The sequence below is a fragment of the Dendrobates tinctorius genome, unplaced genomic scaffold (assembly GCF_039654945.1).
Source record: "Dendrobates tinctorius isolate UK_male_01 unplaced genomic scaffold, ASM3965494v1 ptg000075l, whole genome shotgun sequence".
In the NCBI taxonomy this organism is placed as follows: domain Eukaryota; kingdom Metazoa; phylum Chordata; class Amphibia; order Anura; family Dendrobatidae; genus Dendrobates; species Dendrobates tinctorius.
The window spans coordinates 42820001-42842939 of NW_027361743.1; the positions used below are offsets into that span (position 1 = coordinate 42820001).

The 22939-nt window shown below is 46.1% G+C and overlaps 1 protein-coding gene across 6 annotated transcripts in view; it reads left to right on the top strand.

Moving 5' to 3' along the window:
* NBEA (neurobeachin) overlaps nucleotides 1-22939 on the top strand; it is a 915436-nt gene that overhangs the window by 809461 nt on the left and 83036 nt on the right. For all 6 annotated transcript variants that reach the window (XM_073583206.1, XM_073583210.1, XM_073583208.1 and 3 more), the window contains 2 exons: nucleotides 2149-2301; nucleotides 10084-10251. In XM_073583206.1, the coding sequence (XP_073439307.1) occupies nucleotides 2149-2301; nucleotides 10084-10251 (321 nt within the window). The remainder of the gene's footprint in view (nucleotides 1-2148; nucleotides 2302-10083; nucleotides 10252-22939) is intronic.

Sequence of the window (22939 nt, forward strand, 5' to 3'; positions counted from 1 at the left end):
CAATATATGTCGGTAGGGTCAGTCTGGATTTGTTTCTATTGATTGGAAAACAGATCCAGTTTAGTTTCACTAGATCTGTACTAAACAGAAGCCATGACACTAATGGGAGCAGAGCCTCGACCTGACCAGACCCATTAGAGAAGTCATTATGGTTAGATGATCTTCCACTGATGGATCTTTGTAAAACCAGATTTTACTCAAGGGGAACACTATATTTACTAGCACAGTTACTGGCTAATTTCAGTGACTTTTAATGTTAGCAACTTGTGTTTTTTTATGTTTCCAGTGAGGCTTTTTCATGGGTTAAACGGCTCTCAGATTTCCAGTGCCGGAGTATCATGTTGGTCAGGTTTCATTCAAGACAAACACAATGCTTTTAGGAGTCGTGATCAGCAAATGTAATACATGTCTACAGTTCCTTGGGATGGGTGGTGGTATTTTGTCAGCTTAAATAAAAGCATTTAACCCATCTTCCAACCAGATTATATTTATAAAGCACATACAGTGCTAACCACTAAGCATGGTGGCTCAGTGGTTAGCACTTCAGCCTGACATCACTTGGGTCCTGGCTTCAAATGCCACCAAGGGAAACATTGCAAGGAGTTTGAGTGTTCTCTGCATGTTTTGTGTGGGTCTCCTTTGGGTTCTCCAGTTTCCTCCCACACTCCGAGGACTTACTGATAGGGAAAGCAGATTGTGAGCCCCAATGGGGACAGTGATGATAATGTCTGTAAAGCGCTGCGGAATTAATGGTGCTGTATGACTGATATATTTATAATGGCACTATATTAGTGGAAGCTGTGATGTGGTTCTCCAGACAAAAGTTGACATCATTGGTGTCCTGGATTCTTATCTGTTCAAAGACCACATGGGTATAAGGGTACCGTTACACCTAGTGACTCGCCAGCGATCCCGACCAGCGATATGACGCGGTCAGGATCGCTGGTGCATCGCTAGGTGGTCGCTAGTGAGCTGCCACACAGGCAGATCTCACCAGCGACATAGCGGTGGTCGGGGATCGCTACTTACCTGTCAGACGCGGCGATGCTGCGTCCTCCCGCCCGGCTCCACGCGTCGCTCGTCGTCACAGCAGGAAGCGGCCGACGAGGAATGGTCCAGGAGCTTCTCGCGCGATCAGCGATAACCAGCGGGGGAGCCGGTCGGAGGTAAGTATCACACATAGCGATATCGCTAGCAATATCGCTGCAATGTCACAAAATCGGTGACTTTGCAGCGTTATTGCTAGCGATATCGCAGTGTGTAACGGGGGCTTAATTCCTCTCACAATCAAAATATTTAATTATTACCTGAGCCAACAGAGAAGAGGGTTGGCTTAGCTTTTAATAGTCATTCAGCCCCCTCCACACACAGTTCAACTCTTCACATGAGCCATAGGTTGAGCTGTTGAACGCTAGAACCCGAGAGGATCGCAGGAGATCAGGGTCACCTGTGATTATAGTAGCAGGTGAATAAATTATGTGCAGAATTTATTTTCTCAAGTGGGTGGATTTTAATATCTAGAAGATTGTGTAAAAGTGGGGACTGCCGTTCGTCTGGGGGTACAACGGACTTGAGCTATATTGGATTCAGTTCTTTGTGCCAACCAAAGGACATTATTCCGAGGGCTACACAGAAATGCTACATGGTAACTGATCGCTATCTTTACTGCTTTTACAGGCTTTTTTTTTTTTTTTTAAACCTCTCAAAAAGTAGTAAACCACTACTCTGCTAACTTTAGTTGTGGATTTCTCTGTTGGACAACATGCACCATGCTGTTACAACCGGTAGCCCCTAAATTTATTAGGATCCTACGTTTTCTGCATAAAGTCAACTGGATACATTCACTAATTCAGGGTTCCCCAACTCCAGTCCTCAAGGCCCACCAACAGATCATGTTTTCAGGATTTCCTTAGTATTGCTCAGGTGATAATTGCTTCACCTGTGCAATACAAAGGAAATCCTGAAAACATGATCTGTTGGTGGGCCTTGAGGACTGGAGTTGGGGAACCCTGCACTAATTCATTCTTCTGTGTCTTCTTGTGATATTGGTATATAGAGAATGTCTGGTATTTTTTTTTCTAAGTTTTGCATTTTTATTTGGTTCCATTTTCCATAATTCTTACCTCTTTCTTTTGTATTAATCTGCAGGAGCTCATTCCTGAATTCTACTACCTACCAGAGATGTTCGTGAACAGCAATGGCTATAACTTTGGCGTGAGGGATGACAGCAATGCGGTTAATGATGTAGATCTCCCGCCATGGGCAAAAAATCCTGAAGACTTTGTTCGTATCAACAGGATGGTAAGAGTTACAGTGTATATATGAGCTGAGCTTTGAGATTCCTTTCTGGTTGCAGCCATTGCCATTTTCAGTTATTTTTACACTTTACATTTTTCTCACTTAATTTTTTTAATAGGTCATCAAAAATGATCAAGTTATTGTTAAATATATATATTTTTTCTCCATATCACAATCTATATGTAGAGAACACCTATTTATCGAAAACTACAAAAGTCAACAGCATAGTCCACAGAAACAGGTGTAAAGTAATCCTCCAAGGATATTATCCTGGCAAAATCCTCTAACTATACAAAGCAAAGGAGTACAGGCAGCACTTTTAGACATCTTGGCTTCATTGTGCAAGCCAAGCGTTGCATTCTGGATGAATAAACACTCACTCACTCTGTTTTCACTCTTGGAGTGCTGCCATCACTCTTTTCCTGTGTTACATCCTTGAATAGGTAACATACAATTCACCATTGACAATAGGCGATGGTCATAGCTCACCTCCTCTCCCTCACTGCATAATAACCTCTGCACAGATCATAGGGCATGCCTAGAAAGGTTAAAGAAGTAATTGATCATCTCCAGGCTATTGTTCATGTGGGTGCGATAAGGAATATCCCTGCTAATAGCAGCTCAGGCAAGTTGGCTGCCCCCATAATCATGTATAAAAAACAGAACTGAAATAATGTGTCAGTATCTGGCTTCATTTAGTAAAAACCTAGACATAAAAGATACACACAGAAAACCATGGCAAATGTAGTACCCTGGAAACCCCAGCCTCCCATTTAATGTGCATGACTTCTGGATCTTAACCCCCAAGGGTGGTTTGCACGTTAATGACCGGGTCAATTTTTACAATTCTGACCACTTTCCCTTTGAGGTAATAACTCTGGAACGCTTCCATGGATCCTGGTGATTCTGACAATGTTTTCTCGTGACATATTGTACTTGTGTTTATTTGTGAAAATAAACGGAAATTTGGCGAAAATTTTAAAAATTTCGCAATTTTAATTTTTATGCCCTTAAATCAGAGATGTGTCACATACTTAATAAGTAACATTTCATCAGCACAATTTTGGAACCAAAATTTTTGTTTGTTAGGAAGTAATAAGGGTTTAAAGTTAAACAGCGATTTCTCATTTTTACAACACCATTTTTTTTAGGGACCTCATCACATTTGAAGTCACTTTGAGGGGTCTATATGATAGAAAATACCCAAAAGTGACACTATACTAAAAACTGCGCCCCGATCTTTTCACCCCCAATTTTTTATTTTCCCAAGGTTAACAGGAGAAATTGGTCCCCAAAAGTTATTGTGCAATTTGTCCTGAGTATGCTGATACCCATTATGTGGGGTAAACCACTGTTTGGGCACATGGAAGAGCTCGGAAGGGAAGGAGCGCCGTTTGACTTTTTCAACGCAAAATTTGCTGGAATTGAGATCAGACGCAATGTTGTGTTTGGAGAGCCCCTGATGTGTCTAAACAGTGGAAACCCCTCACAAGTGACCCCATTTTGGAAACTAGACCCCCAAGGAACCTATCTAGATGTGCCTTAACATTGGCAATGCCCTACAAGTGCCCCCCTTTTGGAACTAATCTACTGTTTCCTGGTACGTGAATTGTATACGTGACCCCGGATCTCGCCGCAGCTCAGCCCGGCTGGGAACAGAGCTCAGTGACCGGATATAACTGCGGTGACTTCAGTGTGATCCCCACTAGCACCGTGAGTGCTCATGGTCCTAACAGGGATCTCACCGCAGCTCGGCTAGGAACGGAGACCAGTCACCGGAGGTAACCTCTATGATGTCACCTCCGGTTACTGACGCTGCGTTCCCAGCAGCTCCTCATTCACCAGTGGTTCTCAGCGTGGACGGTCGCATCTGGGCACCGTCCAGGATGAAAATTAATGTTTTTATGTTTGGCTGCTGTCACATGCTAAAAGACGCTTTTTATTGCAAAAAAAAAAGTTTTTGCATTGCCACATTTTGAGAGCTATAATTTTTCCATATTTTGGCCCACAGAGTCATGTGAGGTCTTGTTTTTTGCGGACCGAGCTAACATTTTTATTGGTACCATTTTCGGGCACGTGATTTTTTTTTTTTTATCGTTTTCTATTCTGATTTTTGGGAGACAGAATGAGCAAAAACCTGCAATTCATGAATTTCTTTTGGGGGGGGGGGGGGTTTAAAACGATTCCACGTGTGGTAAAATTGATAAAGCGGTTTTATTCTTCGGGTCAGTACGATGACAGCGATACCTCATTTATATAATTTTTTTACGTTTTGGTGCTTTTATACAATAAAAACTATTTTATAGAAAAAAATAATTGTTTTTGCATCGCTTTATGCTAAGAGCTTATAACTTTTTTAGTTTTACGATGATGATGCTGTATGGCGGTTGGTTTTTTGCAGGACAAGATAACATTTTCAACGGTACCATGTTTGTTTATATCCACCTTTTTGATCGCATGTTATTCCGCTTTTTGTTCGGCGGTATGATGGTAATGGATTGTTTTTGCATTGTTTTTTTTTATGGTGTTTAATAAAAGGTTTAGCTAATGGGGCAGTTTAATAGGTTGGGTCGTTACAGACGCGGTGATACCAAATATGTGTACTTTTATTGTTTTGTTTTTTAGAGATAGAATATATTGATTTTTTTATTATTTTTTTTATATATATATTTTTACAATCTTTTTTTTTTTTTTTTTTTTTTTTACTTTTCCCAAACTTTTTTTACTTAATCCCACTATGGGACAATCATTCTTTTGCAGGCTGATCGCTTCTGTGGCATGCAGATGAAGCAGCATCTGCATGCCATATAAGCTGTCAGCACTGCACTGACAGAGAGAGACTTGCTGATCATGCACTGCACATGATCAGCAAGTTTACTTAGCTCTGGTGACCCGGATGTCGTCATGACGACATCCGGCTCACCATGCCGCAGGGTCTCCGATACAAAGGCAGAGGGTCTGTCAGCCCCTGTGCCGGCTCCCAAATGCTGTGATCTTGTTAGGTCGCAGTATTTCGGGGCTTAATGTGCTGGGAGTTTTCTGTGACCGCTCCTGGCACCTAATGCCAGTTGTCAGCTGTCAGAATCAGCTGACACCCGGCTGCAATCGGCCACGCTCCCCCCATGAAGCGTGGCTGATCGGTTAGACATACTATTCCGTCCATGGTCAAATTTTGCCAGGTCACAAGGACAGAATAGTACATCTGATGTCAGAAAGGGGTTAAAGGAGATGTTCAAGTTAGAGGCTCAAGTCAGCAGACATTTTATGTGACTACAGACTTGTGAATCCTCACAGCGTGCACAGTGCAAGCTGTCAGGATTCTCCGCTGCAGGCTCTGGGAGTGGAAGGTATGCGATTTGCATGCTACATTCCGACTAGACATTTCTGGCCTTGCTCAATTCACTTGTATTGAGCAAAGTCCGCACACGTCTATTTGGCATGTAAAGACTTGTGTGTAGAGATGGGCGAACCCGAACAGTAAAGTACTGTTTGGGCACGGACACTGAACAAGGACTTCACCAGCATGGCTGGTTATCAAGAATAGAGGGATCCCCACACCATATTTTTTAATTATTTAAAGAATTAAAAAAAACGGCGTTGGGTCCCTCCCATTTTTGACAACCAGCCTTGCTAAAGCAGCCAGCTTGCAGGCTAGTGTTCTCATGCTGTTAAGGAGCCATGGATATTGCCCCCCCCCGCCTTAAAATAGCATCCTGCAACTGGTCTGTCTGAAAAGGCACATCTATTATGGTTCCCACTTGCCCTGTAGCAGTGGCAAGTGGGATAATATTTGTGGGGTTGTTGTCACCTTTGTATTGTCATTTGACGTCAAGCCCACGGATTAGTAATGGAGAGGCGTCTATAAGACAGTTATTCATTGCTAATCCTATAGTTATATGGTAAATAAAGACATAGCCAGAATAAAGTCTTATATTATAAATAAAACAAAACACACTTTTTTATTTAAAAATAATAAACTCCGAATTCCACTGAATCCCTTGTCTCCTGTAAGAAAAAAAATAACAATATACCATACCTGTCTGTCTTTCTATCCCACGCCGTAATCCATGTCTGGGGAATAAACGGTTTTCAACCTCGACGGTGCCAAGATGCGACCGTCCAGGCTGAGAACCACTGGTGAATGAGCTGCTGTGAGTGCAGCATCAGTGACCAGCGGTGACATCAACGAGGTTACCTCTGGTCATTGAGGCTGCGTTCCCAGTCGGGCACAACTGTGGTGAGATCTCCGCTATGGTGCTTTTTTAAATTATTTATTTACAGCGCAGGAGCGGCTGATGAATACTCCCATGCGCCGCTCCTGCTCTCACTGTTATTAGCGGCAACAGGCGGCAGCTAATGGGAGCAGTTGTCCCATCAGCTGACACCAGTGATTGGAGGTGAACTTTATACCGCCGATCATATCTGCACTCAAGAAAGAGACAGTGTGATGGCGGGTGGAGAGCAGGGCTGTTGAGAGAGAGAGAGAGAGCGGGACCCACAGTTAGTTACTAGTTCAGCTAGTTATAAAATAATAATAAAAATTTTTTTTGCTGTACTTTATATTTAAAAAAAAAACTATATGTTTAGTCTGCATCCCCACCACTGTAATAACCAGAAAAATTAATGTGTCTGGTTATATAGTATAAAAATGTAAACGGTTAAAAAAAGAACTACAGATTAATATATAATTGCATAGCAAAAATGTTATGATAAACTACAAGTAAGTTATGTGCATCCCTTTGCTGTGCCCAAAAATTAGAAGTTATTTATTCTGAAGTATGCAAATGAGGCAAAAATGTAAAGAAAAAAGATAATGATTTAATGTCCTTTTCGGCATCATATTCTTGCATTGTAATTATGGGCAGCGATCAGAACGGCACTGGACGTTCTCGTGGTGCATCTCGTCTGTCTGTAGGGCAGGGACTGGGTAGAAATCTCCAGGTTATACTTTGGGGAATGTCGTCCTGGTCTCATTTACCCGTAGGATCCAGCCTGATTACTGCCGAGTTACTCATGAAACATTAATAAAGCATTGTGTTCAATGGTAACGTGGTTATACGCTGACCTCAGTGATGTCACAAAGGACAGGAGCAGTAAGTAGTCCCTGATAACATTACCTTAATGCTAGCTTCATCAATCATAATCTAGCAGTGGAGAGAAAGCTTTCACAGATGTGCATCTGCAGCCGTCCTCGCCCCCTGGTCTCTGCAGGCCTGAATTCATGCTGATGGCCAAAAATAGAAGCAACGCACAAAGGCAAATTCATCTGCTTTATTAATATTATGCACAAACAACACAAAAGACCTAGGTTCATGGAATCAGGGGTCTCTGAAATTACCCTGAAGCACATCTCTGATGAATCTGCAGACTATCACCACGGTATATTATGGCAACCAGGAATGAGTGCGACGAACCATAGGCAACCAGTAGCTTATTACCGGGAATACAAATTGAATGCGATCTGTCCGGAAATGGCACACTTTGAAGACAATGAGCAAAAGGTTCAGATCCATAAAGAACATGGCATGATTAAGAGATCGAATTGGAAAACCATTACATGGGCACAGCCGGATTCACCGGGGCTGGAGGCGCTTAAAGGACAGGTTCAGATATCACAAAAATGAATTGGGGCATGTGTTTGATTGAGGCCAAGTTATTAAAAAGGTGGCTGTCTATAGGAATGGCGATAGTTGTATCATTGCTATCAAAAACAGATTTCGGACCACAGACATAGGATTTGGGGAGTCTCTGCAGATGCACCCCATTAGAAATAATATATTTAGCATTTATCCTTCCAGAATTGCTAAATGTTGTATATGGGATTGCACTTTAAGAATGCAGGGTGCCATTGCAATTTCCAGGAAGAAATGACTATTCATGTTTAGTGATCTATGTAATAAAATCATTGGATGTTATGGAAATCTATGAGACTTTATTGGTAACACCCCATAGAAAAGTGATTCCCCAAATATTACGTTACCCTTATTTATGCATGTGACTGCTAGACAGTGCTAAGCACAGTTTTTTGCTATTCCTCACAGTCCCATAGCCGGGGCTCTGTAGTGACTGGTGCCGGGGTTACAGAGCCCCGGTCTCAGAATTGTAGAGGTTCTTGGCAGTCGGACCACCCGCGACTAATCACACACATTAGACAATGTTGCTGATCTCGTATATATTGACATGTCTGGCCAACGCTCTAATGCATATGGGGACGGCGGCCAACTGAAGGTCGATCGGGCATGTCCAATTGTTGACTGCCGATTGCATTGCTCTCCTGGAGATAAGCCGTCGTCAGAGATGTCACACGTCAATTTTCTCATAGAGAACACAGGAGTGCTCCCGTTTATGGAGTGTCAGCTAGATGGCTGTTGGCCGAATGATCAGCCAAAGCATTGTTAGGCCGACAGCCATCTAATTTGTATGGCCAGCCTAAGTTATTTCCAACCCTATGGATAACCTAATATTTTGGAAGTAACGCTTCAAGATGGGCTAGTGATGGTTGGCTCCAAAGTATATTACTGCTGGGCTAGTGATGGTTGGCTCCAAAGTATATTACTGCTGATTCTAAACTGGCGTTACCCATGAATACAAAATATGTGGCTCATGCACAATGTTTGTAATAAAGGTAACAAATCCCAATTACGGTACTTTTTTTTTTGTCTGCTTTTACAAAATCTAAAAAAAAAAATAGAAATAGAGCTTTAACAAAGACATCACTGTGTCTAGACTACCGGGCAAGGCATGTGTATATCAAGATGGTACAAAGTGTTTTAAAAAGCCAAGATCTAAAGGAGCTGATTCAGGAAAAAACATTATTAAAAGCAGCCCCTCCAGCCAGCGAGACCTCTGCTCTCTAATGTGCATAATTAGATAAGAGTGCCGCTTTCTGCAGCTTACATGAATCTTTAAAAGTGAGCGAGATAGAGGCAACAATCTCTGAATACATTACAGGAGCATCCTCATTCTGACACCCACTCTAATTCCAAAACTCATTTTCTCTGGATTTTGCATGTGGGTACATACTGATAGTATTTATAAAATATTGATCTGAATTGTGTCAAATTACATTATCAGATTGAGCATCCACTGTATGTATTGGGGAAGGGGAAAAAGCCTCTTCCAGGAACCTCTGTCTTCAGTATAACTCACAGGAGAACAAAGAATCAGTCATATTGAAATCCAACATGCTTATATGTTTTCCTCTGACAGCAGAGATCAGAGGATGGTCGTAGTGTCCAACCATACACATGAGATAGAGATAATCAGCTTCTAAATCTGATTTTCTGTCTCTGGTCACAAGACTGACTCCTGTGCAAATCTAAATACAGGTCACATAAGACTTCTGCTTGCCTGCATCTTTTCTGCAATTTTATACTACTTTCACAGATAGATCCCAGTTCTAAAAAAAACATTCCCAGAAAAGTTGCACAGATGTTGTTGGTCGTGCTCGACTTGTCTTAGATCTGCTGTCATGCAACAACGTCGCCGTGCTGCTCCTTAATTTCCATGTGTACAGCTGTTTAACTGGGTTGTCAGGTCTATAAAACATATTTTCTGATACTTCTTTAGGGTTTTGTACGTTTTCTATTTTACATATAAATATTGCTAGAATTTTGCAGAAGTGTGGACTGTGGCAATATGTTCTTTTTGGAATGTGTGTTGTAGTATTGCCCTGTTTGTAAAGTCAATAACTGTTCTATTTGTACGCGTCTTTGTCCTTTTAAATGTCCTGCTTCCTGTAAATTGTTCTTTTTCTAATTTCTCCTGTTTTCCCATTGAACCCAGGCACTGGAGAGTGAATTTGTATCATGTCAGCTGCACCAGTGGATAGATCTGATATTTGGCTATAAGCAGCGAGGTCCAGAAGCCGTGCGCGCATTGAATGTCTTTCATTATCTGACGTACGAAGGGTCTGTGAACTTGGACAGTGTCACCGATCCTGTGTTACGGGAGGTATGTATGTGCCATAGTGATTTCTACCTCATTCAATTGCCAATCTTATCTCTCGCGCTGCAGAATTACAACTCCAGCATTAGATTTAGGATGCGGGTTGCAGTCACTAATTACTGTGCCTCATTCCTCTGGATATGGGTCTTACACCCAATGTTTCCCATATCTCTTTATATTCTGAGGATAACGTCTTCAGGTCGCATTTTATTATGTATCAGAGTACATGGACCCTTAGAAAATGTCTCCTGAATAGTGATGAGCGAACGTGCTAGGATAAGGTGTTATCCTGATTTTCCGCGTGCTCGAATAATATGTTCAAGTCCCTGCAGCTGCATGTCTCTTGGCTGTCAAACATGCAGCCGCTGGGACTGGAACATATTATTCGAGCACGCCTAAGTAACTTGGTTAGCACACGAGAATGCTCTGATAGCGCCGTATCTGAGCACGTTTGCTCATCACTACTCCTGAATCATAAGAGCACAGAAATCTAGGATGCGTGACCTCACCAAACATGGACGATGCCATAGAAAACTGTTCATGCCACCAGTCTAGCAAAATCCCAAATTCACTTTTTTGTTCAGTCTCTTTGATGTCCTGTTATGTTATAGTTGTGATTGTGTAATAATTGAAGATGAAACAATATACCATACTTCTTGTTGACTGCCTGACCTAGGAATACATCCCAACATTTCAATGCGCCTGATAAGGACATCTATGCTTCACCCTGAAGTTGCTCAATAGGAGCCACTTTTTGGCTATATTCCCCAAAACCATTCTCCTTTTGTTTTCTTAGAAAAACCAGGAGTCTTGGAAATTATTTATAGGTTAGGTGTTTTTTTTTTGTTTTTTCTTTAGTTTAGGCTTTTAGAATTTGAATTGACATTAGACTTTTGGCATGAGCTAATACATTTAATGCAGAGCCTGAGAGGGCTGTGACACGGGGGATTTACTATTAGTGTCTCAGGCCTCACCCTAGACATAACAATTGAACATACGGTATATGTTGGCATAAATGTGACAGAATTTGCACCAGTTTGTGGCAAACAGTGTTTTTCCTTCCTTCCTAACTTGTGCCAGATTATGTGTTTTAGTCACTGTTACCTAGTTCAACAAGGGGGAATTTGGCCTTCTAAAAGCGAATGTGATTTGCTGGAAAAGGGGAGTTTGTGTCATGTGTAACACTGTGCACCAAAAAATGTGCATTTTGGCACAAATTTCTGGCACTAAATTAGCCAACTTAAACGAATTGTAAGTATAGCCTAGATAATCTTAAAATATGCAAGATTTATCAAACCTATACTTAGGGCCTTAATTCTTGGATTGTTCAAACCTTATGCATCAGACTAAAGTTGGCAGAACCCACCGATATAATCAGGCTCGGCCAACAGTCTAGTGTGTTTACGGGCCTCTCAACTCTGTCGTGGATAAAACAATCCAGTATGTCCGATTTCAGACTCACAGTTCTTTTGTTCTCTGCGAGATAAGCCTCCACCAATGAGTCTAGCATTGGCTCACCCATAGAAAACACAGGAGCGCTCTAGAGATGAGCCGATCGAGTTGCAGGACTCCGACTATGTCACACAGATGACGTTGCGCCAGTTCTGGCTAATCAAAAGCTGTGCCATGGATGCCGTAAAATAAGAGATCCACCAGCCTCTTGTCTAGCCTCCAGCTACCAATGTCCTGGATGCTGGACCAGAAACTCACAAATTGATCCGCTCATCTCTAATCTGGTCTCATGATCACTACTATGTTATATTGTAGATCTCCAGTACTGAAGATCCAAAGGATATGTTCATACATATACGGCATGTGCGTGGGGTATTAGCGGTGGGGTTTTAGTGGAATAGGTGATGGAAAACGGTAATCCCTTTAGCCTTATGCTCGCTTGCTATGTGCACACGTAGCGTTTTAAAACGCTTACTAAAAACCGGACTCCTTCCCAGAAATCGCGCGTTTTTTTCTCCTTCGTCACATTGGGGGACACAGAGACTGTGGGTGTGTGCTTCTGCCGTCTGGAGGCTGACACTAAGTATACAAAAAAAGAGTTAGCTCCTCCTCCTCCGCATACACCCTCGCCCCCAGACCGGGCGTAACTCAGTTTTTTGCTTAGTGTCTAATGGAGGCACACGCAGTCTGGATCTCCAGACTAGATTTTTTTTTTTTTTTTTTTGCTTTCTTTTCTATGAAGATATGACAGGGGCGACGGATCCTATAGAGAGGGTCCGATCTCCCCAAATCATCAACGGGCGACCACGTGTGAGTAACCCTCCACGTGTTTCTCTCCCGCACCGAGGGACACATCTGGGACTTTTCCCCAGACTACCATTTTTCTTTTTTATTTTGTAAAGAGGCGGCAACGCATCCTGATAAGAGGATTCGTTTTCCCCATAACCTCATCGGGCAAGCACGTGTGAGCGACCCTCCACGTTGTTCCTCTCCTGCAACGCGATTCATTGAGGCCCCTTCCTCCCCTAGGTAGTGAGTCCAGGGGTTGAGTTGGAGGCGCAGGTGAGCTGAGGGATCGATGTTTCGTCCCCATTCCAGAAGCCTCCCCCTCCCTGCCGGGGATGGAGTTGAGAGCACCCCAAGAGAGCCCCCACGGCGTACCTATGGGTGAGTGGAAGGCCCTGCTCACCTTTGATAAATGGGAAGGTCCGCCTCTCTCCTGACACCGCAGGTACCCGGTGCTGCCCCCGGCGAGTAGCGCCGCACGCCGGAGTGCAGCCGGAAGCCCCGCCGGCGGCCGCGGCCCCCGCGGCATGAGGAAGTCCGTGGGTATCGCGCGAGGCTCCGCCCGCCGACTTCCGGTGGTAGCCGGAAGACCCGCCCACTAACTTCCGGTACGGCTCAGCCCAGGGGGTGGAGAGCGGGGGCGCACACAGTACCGGAGCGGAAACTCCCGATCCCCCTCCCCCCTCGCATTTCCGCGGTCGTTCGACAGGAGTGGAACGTTGCCTGTGGGTGAGTGCAACCCCGTTTCGAGAGCCGCACTGGTACTCAGGGAAGGGGTTACCCTCCTCCTCCTTCTGCCCTACCTTCAAGCTTGGGCAATATGTCTGGCAAAGGGAAAGCTCACTCTTTCCTATACGCTGTTTGCGTTTCCTGTGGGGTCAGACTGCCAAAGGCGCAGGCGGGTAAATTTTGTGAAGCCTGCGAGTCAGAGCGCGCCCAGGAGCCTCCCACTGTTTCAGAGCCCAGAGGTCAGGACCCCCCAGAATGGGCGATATCTTTATCAGATTCTATGTTGTCCCTTACAAGGGCAATTGAATCCCTTCGAGGCCCGGGCAGGGACAAGGATGGTGGTCTGCCAGCGGAAGACAGCTCGTCCACGTCTCAGGACCCTCCGATCGTTAGAGGCCGCTCCAGTTCCAGACAAGCTCATGGCAAAAGAGCTCGTTCCCCGTCGGCCGGGCCCTCCGGGGCTTCGGCGGCGGGTATTAGGGCATCTCGTTCCCCGTCGCTGAGCTCAGGGAGCGATCAGGATGAGGGTGAGGAGGAGGAGGCCTGGAATCTAGAAAGTCTGGGGTACCAAGACTCGGTGGACAGCCTCATTGAGGCAGTCAATCAGACATTAGAGATCGAGGACGATGTGTCCACGGTCTCAGGTCACAAGGTCTCCTTCAAGAAAACCAGGCGACCACATAGAAGGTTTGCCACGCATCCGGAGTTTGAGGATTTAGTCCAGAAACATAGAGAACACCCGGATAAGCGTTTTACAATGCAAAAAGCGCTGCAAGCAAAGTATCCGTTTCCTCCTGAGCTCCATAAAGGATGGGTGGAGTCGCCAGTAGTGGACCCACCGGTATCACGTTTAGCATCAAGGTCGCTATTGTCGATACCCAGTGTTTCTTCCATCAAGGACCCAACTGATCGCCTCCTAGAGGGGCTTGCCCGCTCAGTGTATGAGGCAGCAGGGTCGGCTCTGGCCCCCTCCTTTGCGGCAACTTGGGTGGCTAAGGCCATGGTTTCTTGGGCGGACGCTCTGCATAAGGCCCTCCAAGACAGGGATCTGCCCGCGGAGGTCTTGGAAGTTGCAAATCAGATATCAGGAGCGAGTGAGTATCTCATCAGCGCCTCACTGGACGCGGCCGAGTGTTCGGCTGTGGCAGCAGCAAATGCGATCGCCATTAGGCGAGCATTATGGCTGAGGTTGTGGAAAGCGGATTCTATCTCTAAAAAATCCTTAACCTCATTGCCTTTCCAGGGCAATCGGTTGTTCGGTGAGAAGCTTGATAAGCTTATCTCAGAAGCCACAGGGGGGAGAAGTAGTTTCCTCCCGCAGCAGAGGAGTTGCCCGGCATTCAGGCAGACGCAGAGGCGTTTTCGGCCTTTTCGTAGCCCCTGGGGGGGGACTTCGGCCAGGGCATCCTCCTCCGCAAACAATGGCCAGAGTAGGGAAAGGCAAACCTCTTACAGAGCCAATCCGCTGGGTAGAGGCCGAGGCCGTTTGCCCAGGGCGAGGGGGGCCAGATCCCAAAAGCCTCCGGCAAAATGACTCGAGGCGCTTCGTACCTACGGACGACAGAGTGGGCGGACGCCTACTAGGGTTCAGCCACGTTTGGGTCGTAGTGGCACGCGACGCTTGGGTGGCGGAATTGATATCGTCCGGGTACAAGATAGAGTTTGTCGGACTCCCGCCACAGCGATTCTTCCGTTCCCGACTTTCCGGGACAGAATCGCAGGCGGAAGGTTTGTTACAGGCCATAATGACGCTTCAGCGCAAAGGGGTCATTGTCCCAGTGCCGCAAGGCGAAGAGACGCAGGGTTTTTACTCCAACCTGTTTTCGGTCCCCAAAAAAGACGGGACTGTGAGGCCGGTACTGGATTTAAAGATCCTGAACAGATTCATCAGGGTCAGGCGGTTCCGGATGGAGTCCCTCCGCTCGGTCATTGCAGCCATGGATCCGGGGGAATTCCTGGCCTCGATCGATGTGCAGGATGCATATCTACACATTCCGATATTTCCTCCACACCAGAGGTTCCTGCGTTTTGCGATCGGAGGGCGACATTTTCAATTTGTGGCTCTGCCCTTCGGTTTGGCCACTGCCCCCAGAGTCTTTACGAAGATAATGGCGGTGGTTATGGCCATCCTGCATGCACGGGGCATAACGGTACTACCGTACCTGGACGACCTTTTGGTAAAGGGTCCGTCGTTTCTAGCGTGCCAGAGGAATGTCAGTATCACTCTGGATACCCTGGCCCGTCTAGGCTGGTTGATCAATCGAAACAAGTCGTCCTTGGTTCCAGTCCAGAGAATCGTATTCCTGGGCATGGTTTTCGACACCTCCCGGGGGGCTGGTGATCCTCCCTCAGGACAAGGCGCGAAGGATCAAGCAGGGGGTACGGAACCTTCTACAGCCAGGCACCAGATCCATCAGGTACGGCATGAGTGTGTTGGGCAGAATGGTGGCAGCGATGGAGGCAATCCCGTTTGCCCAGTTCCATCTCCGTCCCCTTCAGCATGCGCTCTTGTCAGCATGGGACCGGGGGCTGCTGTCTCTCAATCATCAGTGCAAGTTGCTTCCGCCGGTCCGGCGATCACTCCGATGGTGGACTCGCGACTCGTCTCTGGTCCAGGGGAAACCTTTTCCCCCGGAACAGTGGTTGGTGGTGACGACCGATGCAAGCCTGCATGGTTGGGGAGCAGTTTTTCACAAGCCCAGGGGCGGTGGTCCATTCGGGAGGTAAATCTCCCGATCAACATTCTGGAGATACGGGCAATACGATTGGCCCTGCAACATTTTCAGCGGTTGCTGAGACACCGGCCGGTGCGCATTCAGTCGGACAATGCTACAGCAGTAGCATATGTCAACCATCAAGGGGGCACGCGCAGCCAGGCAGCCATGCGCGAGGTTGGGCTGGTACTGCGTTGGGCAGAGAAGAACCACGTGGTAATTTCAGCGGTGCACATTCCGGGAGTCGAAAACTGGGCGGCAGATTTTCTCAGCCGACAGGGGGTCACGGCAGGGGAATGGTCCCTGCATCCCGAGGTCTTTCAACAGATCTGCCAACGGTGGGGGACACCAGACGTGGACCTTATGGCATCCAGAGAGAATGCCAAAGTACAAAGGTTTGTCGCTCGATCCCTCGACCCGCAGGCAATCGCAGCAGACGCTCTGGTGCTTCCATGGAGCCAGTTTCGTCTCCCGTACTTGTTTCCCCCGCTGCCTCTGCTTCCAAGAGTCATCAGAAAAATAAGGAGAGAGAAGGTTCCAGCAATTCTGGTGGCCCCAGACTGGCCCCGGCGGGCCTGGTATGCAGATCTGGTTCAACTAGTGGTGGACGTACCTTGGCGTCTCCCAGATCGGCCGGACTTACTGTCCCAGGGTCCGATCTGCCATCCGAACTTAGGGGCCCTGTGTTTGACGGTGTGGCCATTGAATCTTGGCTGTTAACACAGGCAGGATTCAGGCGCGATGTGGCGGCCACGATGGCGAGTGCCCGGAAGCCTTCCTCGGCGAAAGTGTATCACCGGACTTGGGAAGTTTTTTTCCGTTGGTGTAGGGATCGCGGAGTGGCTCCTCTGGTTTTTTCGATCCCCAACGTACTGGCTTTTCTGCAGGCAGGGCTGGACGCAGGATTGGCTCCGAGTTCGCTCAGAACGCAAATCTCGGCTCTGTCGGTGCTTTTCCAACGAAAGGTCGCTTCCGTCTGCCAGGTTAGGACGTTTATGCAGGGGGTCGCACATTTAGTACCCCCCTATAAGGCGCCGACGGAATCATGGGACCTGAACTTGGTGCTCAGAGCCCTTCAGGAGGCTCCTTTCGAACCATTGCAAGAAGTCTCCTTACCTTACCTGTCCAGAAAGGTCGTTTTTCTGGTTGCTATAACGTCTATTAGGCGGGTTTCGGAATTGGCGGCCTTATCTTGTAAACCGCCGTTCCTAACCTTTTATAAAGATAAGGTAGTTTTAAGGCCAGCTCCTCCCTTCTTGCCGAAGGTTGTGTCTGCGTTCCATATCAACGAAGACATTGTCTTACCCTCGTTTTGCCCGGCACCGGTGCACAGGGTAGAAAAGGCACACCCTGGATCTGGTAAGAGCTCTTAGGAGGTATGTGACAAGGACAGCACCTTTCCGCCAGACAGACTCTCTATTCGTGATCCCAGAAGGGCGGCGGAAGGGGCTCGCTGCGTCCAAAGCGACTTTGGCCAGATGGGTTCGCCTGACGATCCAAGAATCTTATGAAATCAGTGGCACGCCGGTTCCGGCAGGGATCAAGGCACACTCGGCTCGAGCAGTGGGTGCCTCATGGGCACTGCGACACCAAGCTTCAGCGGAACAGGTGTGCAAAGCAGCTACCTGGTCCAGCTTGCATACGTTTGTCAAACATTATAACGTACATACCCAGGCATCCTCGGATGCAAGCCTGGGAAGAAAGATTCTCCAGGCAGCAGTTGCGCACCTCTAATCAGGGGCGCAAATTAGCTTGGATTGGGTGAGCTAAGATCCCGCCCAGAGGACTGCTTTAGAACGTCCCACAGTCTCTGTGTCCCCCAATGAGGCGAAGGAGAAACATGGATTTTTGTGAGTACTCACCGTAAAATCCTTTTCTCCGAGACGCTCATTGGGGGGACACAGCACCCACCCTATTAGCAAGTTGGCATTTACTTATTTTTGAGTTATACAAATCCTTGTGTAGGGTTTAGGGTGGCCCCTTTTTCAAACATATAATTTCTTGCCTGAGTTTAAGGCGCGTTCTCCTACTGCTTATGCACTAAACTGAGTTACGCCCGGTCTGGGGGCGAGGGTGTATGCGGCGGAGGAGGAGCTAACTCTTTTTTTGTATACTTAATGTCAGCCTCCAGACGGCAGAAGCACACACCCACAGTCTCTGTGTCCCCCAATGAGCATCTCGGAGAAAAGGATTTTACGGTGAGTACTCACAAAAATCCATGTTTCCTCGCGATTTCACCGCGATTTTACCGCGATTATGATCGCGATTTTGCAGCGATTTTCGCCTGCGATATTCAAGCACTTTCCAAGCGATTTGAAGCATCGCATGGAAAGTGATTGACAGGTTGGTCACACTCGTCAAACATAGTGTTTGACAAGTGTGACCAGGTTTTTACTATTGAGGCCGCCTATGCGGCCTCAATAGTAAAAGATAGAATGTTACAATGCTAAAAAAAATAAAAAAAATCGGGGTATATTTACCTTCCGGCGTCCCGCGCTGCATTACCGGGCCTCAGCGTTCCCAGTAATGCCTTGCGAGACCTGTGATGACGTAGTCTCTCGTTACTATAGCGATCTCGCGAGACCGCTAGAGTCACGCGAGACTACGTCATCACAGGACCTTGCCGCAAGGCATTACTGGGACGCTTAGGCTAAGTGCACACGTACCGGAACTCTCGCGGAAATTACCACGAGAATTCCGGAATTCCAGTCCGCGGGAAAATCGCATTTTAAATTCCCGCGATTTTGCCGCGGAAAAACTAGCATTTTGCAAGCGTAATTAGCTTGCAAAATGCTAGCGTTTTCCAAGCGATCTGTAGCATCGCTTGGAGAACTGATTGACAGGTTGGTCACACTCATCAAACACAGTGTTTGACGAGTGTGACCAACTTTTTACTACTGAGGCCGCCTATGCAGCATCAGTAGTAAAAGATAGAATGTAAAAAAAAAATAAAAAACGGTGTTATTCTCACCCTCCGACGTCCCGCGCGTCCGTTCCCAGTAATCCTTTGCGAAAATGCCCGCGATGACGTCAGTTCTCGCGGGATCGCGACGTCTCGCGGTAATTCGCGATGACGTCGCTCGAATGACCGCGAGACTTCGTGATCCCGCGAGATCGGACGTCATCGTGGGCATTTTCGCAAAGGACTACTGGGAACGAGAGCGTGGAGAGAAGCGGGAAGGCTGCGCGGGACGTCGGAGGGTGAGAATAACAATATTTTTTATTTTAAATTCTATTGTTTACAGGGATATGGTACCCAAAGCCCGGAGGACAGTCTCCTCTCCTCCGGACCGTGGGTACCATCCGCAATTGTTCTGCTTACTTTCCGCATGGTGTGCACAGCCACATGCGGGAAGTAAGCGGAACAATGCATTCCTATGGGTGCGGGATCGCCGCGATTCCGCAAATTAATGAGCATGCTGCGGTTTTTACCGCGAAGCGATTCCGCCGCGGTAAAAACCGCAGCATTAGCACAGCATTGCGGAATCCCATAGGAATGCATGGGATGCTTATTTTTCGCGTTTTCGCTGCAAAATCGCGCGGTTAAAACCGCCGCGGAAACGCGAAAAAAACGCCACGTGTGAACTCAGCCTTAGGCCGGGAATGCATCGCGGGACGCCGGAAGGTAAATATACCCCGATTTTTTATTTTTTATTCTTTTTTTTACAGGGGTATGGTACCCAGGGCCTGGAGGACAGTCTCCTCTCCTCCACACCGTGGGTACCAACCGCACATGAGACGCTTAACTTCCCGCATGGTGGGCATAGCCACATGCGGGAAGTAAGCGATTCTCATGCATTCCTATGGGTGCGGAATTGCGGCAATTCTTTGCGATTCCGCACAAAGAATGAGCATGCTGCGATTTTTTTCCGCGATGCGATTCCACCGCGGAAAAAAGCGCAGCATTAGCACAGCATGTGCGGAATGCCATAGGAATGCATGGGGGCGTTCTGTACACGATTTTTAAGCGTTTTCGCGCCGAAAATCGCGGCAAAAACACTTAAAAATCGCTACGTGTGCACACAGCCTAAATCTATTCATGACATTGGGATTTATCTTAACTCTTAATATTCTTGCAGCTTCCCTTTATAACCCTCAATAACCCTCAATAACATTTTCTGAGTGCATACATTTGCTTTCTGTCTGAAATATGCACTCACCCTCAGATATCGGCATACTCCCCTTATTTATAATCCTATATTATACAGTGTCCTGTAGTGGTTTTATGAGAAAATGGTGGTTTTGTTGAACATAGTAGTTGTGGGGGGGAAAGACCACTTCAGATCCCCAGACAAACTATACGGCTATGCTACTTTTAGATACTTACTGGTAAAGGCTCATGCATCAAATATTTAAAGGCATATCTGGGTCATCATTAGCAGAAAGTAATTATTAGTAAATTATTAGTACTCCGGTCATTAAATACTTTTATCAGGGACCTTTACTATGTCTGTGTATAGGTGGGCTAGGGACTTTTTCTATGTCTGTGTATAGGTGGGCTAGGGACTTTTTCTATGTCTGTGTATAGGTGGGCTAGGGACTTTTACTATGTCTGTGTATAGGTTGGCTAGGGACTTTTTCTATGTCTGTGTATAGGTGGGCTAGGGACTTTTTCTATGTCTGTGTATAGGTGGGCTAGGGACTTTTTCTATGTCTGTGTATAGGTGGGCTAGGGACTTTTACTATGTCTGTGTATAGGTTGGCTAGGGACTTTTTCTATGTCTGTGTATAGGTGGGCTAGGGACTTTTACTATGTCTGTGTATAGGTTGGCTAGGGACTTTTACTATGTCTGTATAGGTTGGCTAGGAACTTTTACTATGTCTGTGTATAGGTTGGCTAGGGACTTTTACTATGTCTGTGTATAGGTTGGCTAGGGACTTTTACTATGACTGTGTATAGGTTGACTAGGGACTTTTACTATGTCTGTGTATAGGTTTGCTAGGGACTTTTACTATGCCTGTGTATAGGTTGGCTAGGGACTTTTACTATGCCTGTGTATAGGTTGGCTAGGGACTTTTACTATGTCTGTGTATAGGTTGACTAGGGACTTTTACTATGTCTGTGTATAGGTTTGCTAGGGACTTTTACTATGCCTGTGTATAGGTTTGCTAGGGACTTTTACTATGTCTGTGTATGGGTTGGCTAGGGACTTTTACTATATCTGTGTATAGGTTGACTTGGGACTTTTACTATGTTTATGTATTGTTTGGCTAGGGACCTTAACCAGAAAAAGATCCCATTTCCATTGGAGATTTGGCAGTAAATTCTACACTATGTATGAGAGCTCGTACTTGTAGGTTCTCCAATGAAAACAAGATATCACCTATCAACAAGATTCAATGATCCACAGGATAGGTGATAACTTGTTGTTCGATGGTGGGCCGACTGTTGGGACCTTCACCGATCAGCAGAACAGGGAACTTTTATTCCTGCTATCTCAGTATGTATACACAAGGGTCTAAAGTACAATCATAAACACATAACCCCTAAAATGATACTTTATTTAGTTAAAAAGACCAAAAGTTGGTCATACACCAAAATACCAAAGTGACAAAAATCAAACCAAAACAGTGTCCAAACAAAACCCCTTAAGGGAACAACTAGGAATCCCTACTAGATATCCTGAGCTTTCTCCTGCTTGGCCGCGGAGGTTGGCACCCTAGAGGGGGACGTTGTGGCACCCCCGCTCAACGATGGCTATACCTGGGGGCCCTGATAAGCCATGCAGCCACTAGGGATACCCTCTACCCGATATTAAAGGGACCCCTAGTCCTAGACAGAAATGATACTGCTCTAGAGAGGACCCTAAGCCCCTTAAAAGTTAAAATCAAGGAACACATATAATATATATAGTACCAGGTGGTATCATGGGTATAATGAACCCCCTCAAAAAGTGTCAATCACAGTGATATATAAATGTATCGGGGGATTCACAGACAATAGAGTAACAATGACATGGCAATGATATAACCTTATGGTCATCAGATAAATTTTATGCAAACAGCAATTTTAATAGACTCAGATCTTTGCCAATGGAGGTACCATACACTGTCTCCATAGTGTTAGCACTCTCCTAATGCCCAATGGCTATAATACATGGCTCCAACAACTTCCAGTCTATGCCAGCCTCAATCAGAGATATATACAGAAAAACAGAGTTGCAAAAAAAATGATACTCATCTGTGTCATTCATCTGTGTCACCCACCACCTGTTATGGGTTAATTAACGCCTCAACGCGTTTCGCCAATTATGGCTCATCAGGAGGCCAGATAGTCCGATGCCATGTGTTCAAAATTAACACTATTGCACCTTATTGCATATCAGGGCCCCTAGGGATAGCCATCTTTGAGCGGGGGCGCCACAACGTCCCCCCCTAGGGTGCCAACCTACGCGGCCAGGCATGAGAAAGCTCAGGATATCTAGTAGGGATTCCTAGTTGTTCCCTTAAGGGGTTTTGTTTGGACACTGTTTTGGTTTGAGTTTTGTCACTTTGGTATTTTGGTGTATGACCAACTTTTGGTCTTTTTAACTAAATAAAGTATCATTTTAGGGGTTATGTGTTTATGATTGAACTTTTATTCCTGATAGCATGGAGTGGCAGTGCACATTCTTAACCGCCTCTCCATTCATTCCCTATGGGGCTGCTGAGCGTTGCATTCAGCTCTTTCTGGCAGACTCAGAAAGACTAAATGGAGCAGCATTTGGCTATCTGACAGGCCTCTCCATTTTGTATCGGGGATAAAAGTGCCTTATTAAGGATAAAAATTATCTGCTCTGCCGATCCATCTGGAGCCCAATGCTCGGATCCACATGGGTCAGTACGTTATCACTCTTAATGTTTTCACAGGATCACCCCTTTAATGATTGAGCCATCATAGCGATTTAGTTGAGAAACCCTTTTACGTTTTCTAGGGTGATAAATCTCTTACAATTCAGAAGTGTTCAGGTCCATAGGTCCTAGGCTATCAGAATGCTCCTGAGCACAGGATAATACACGGGTGGTATGGTGTC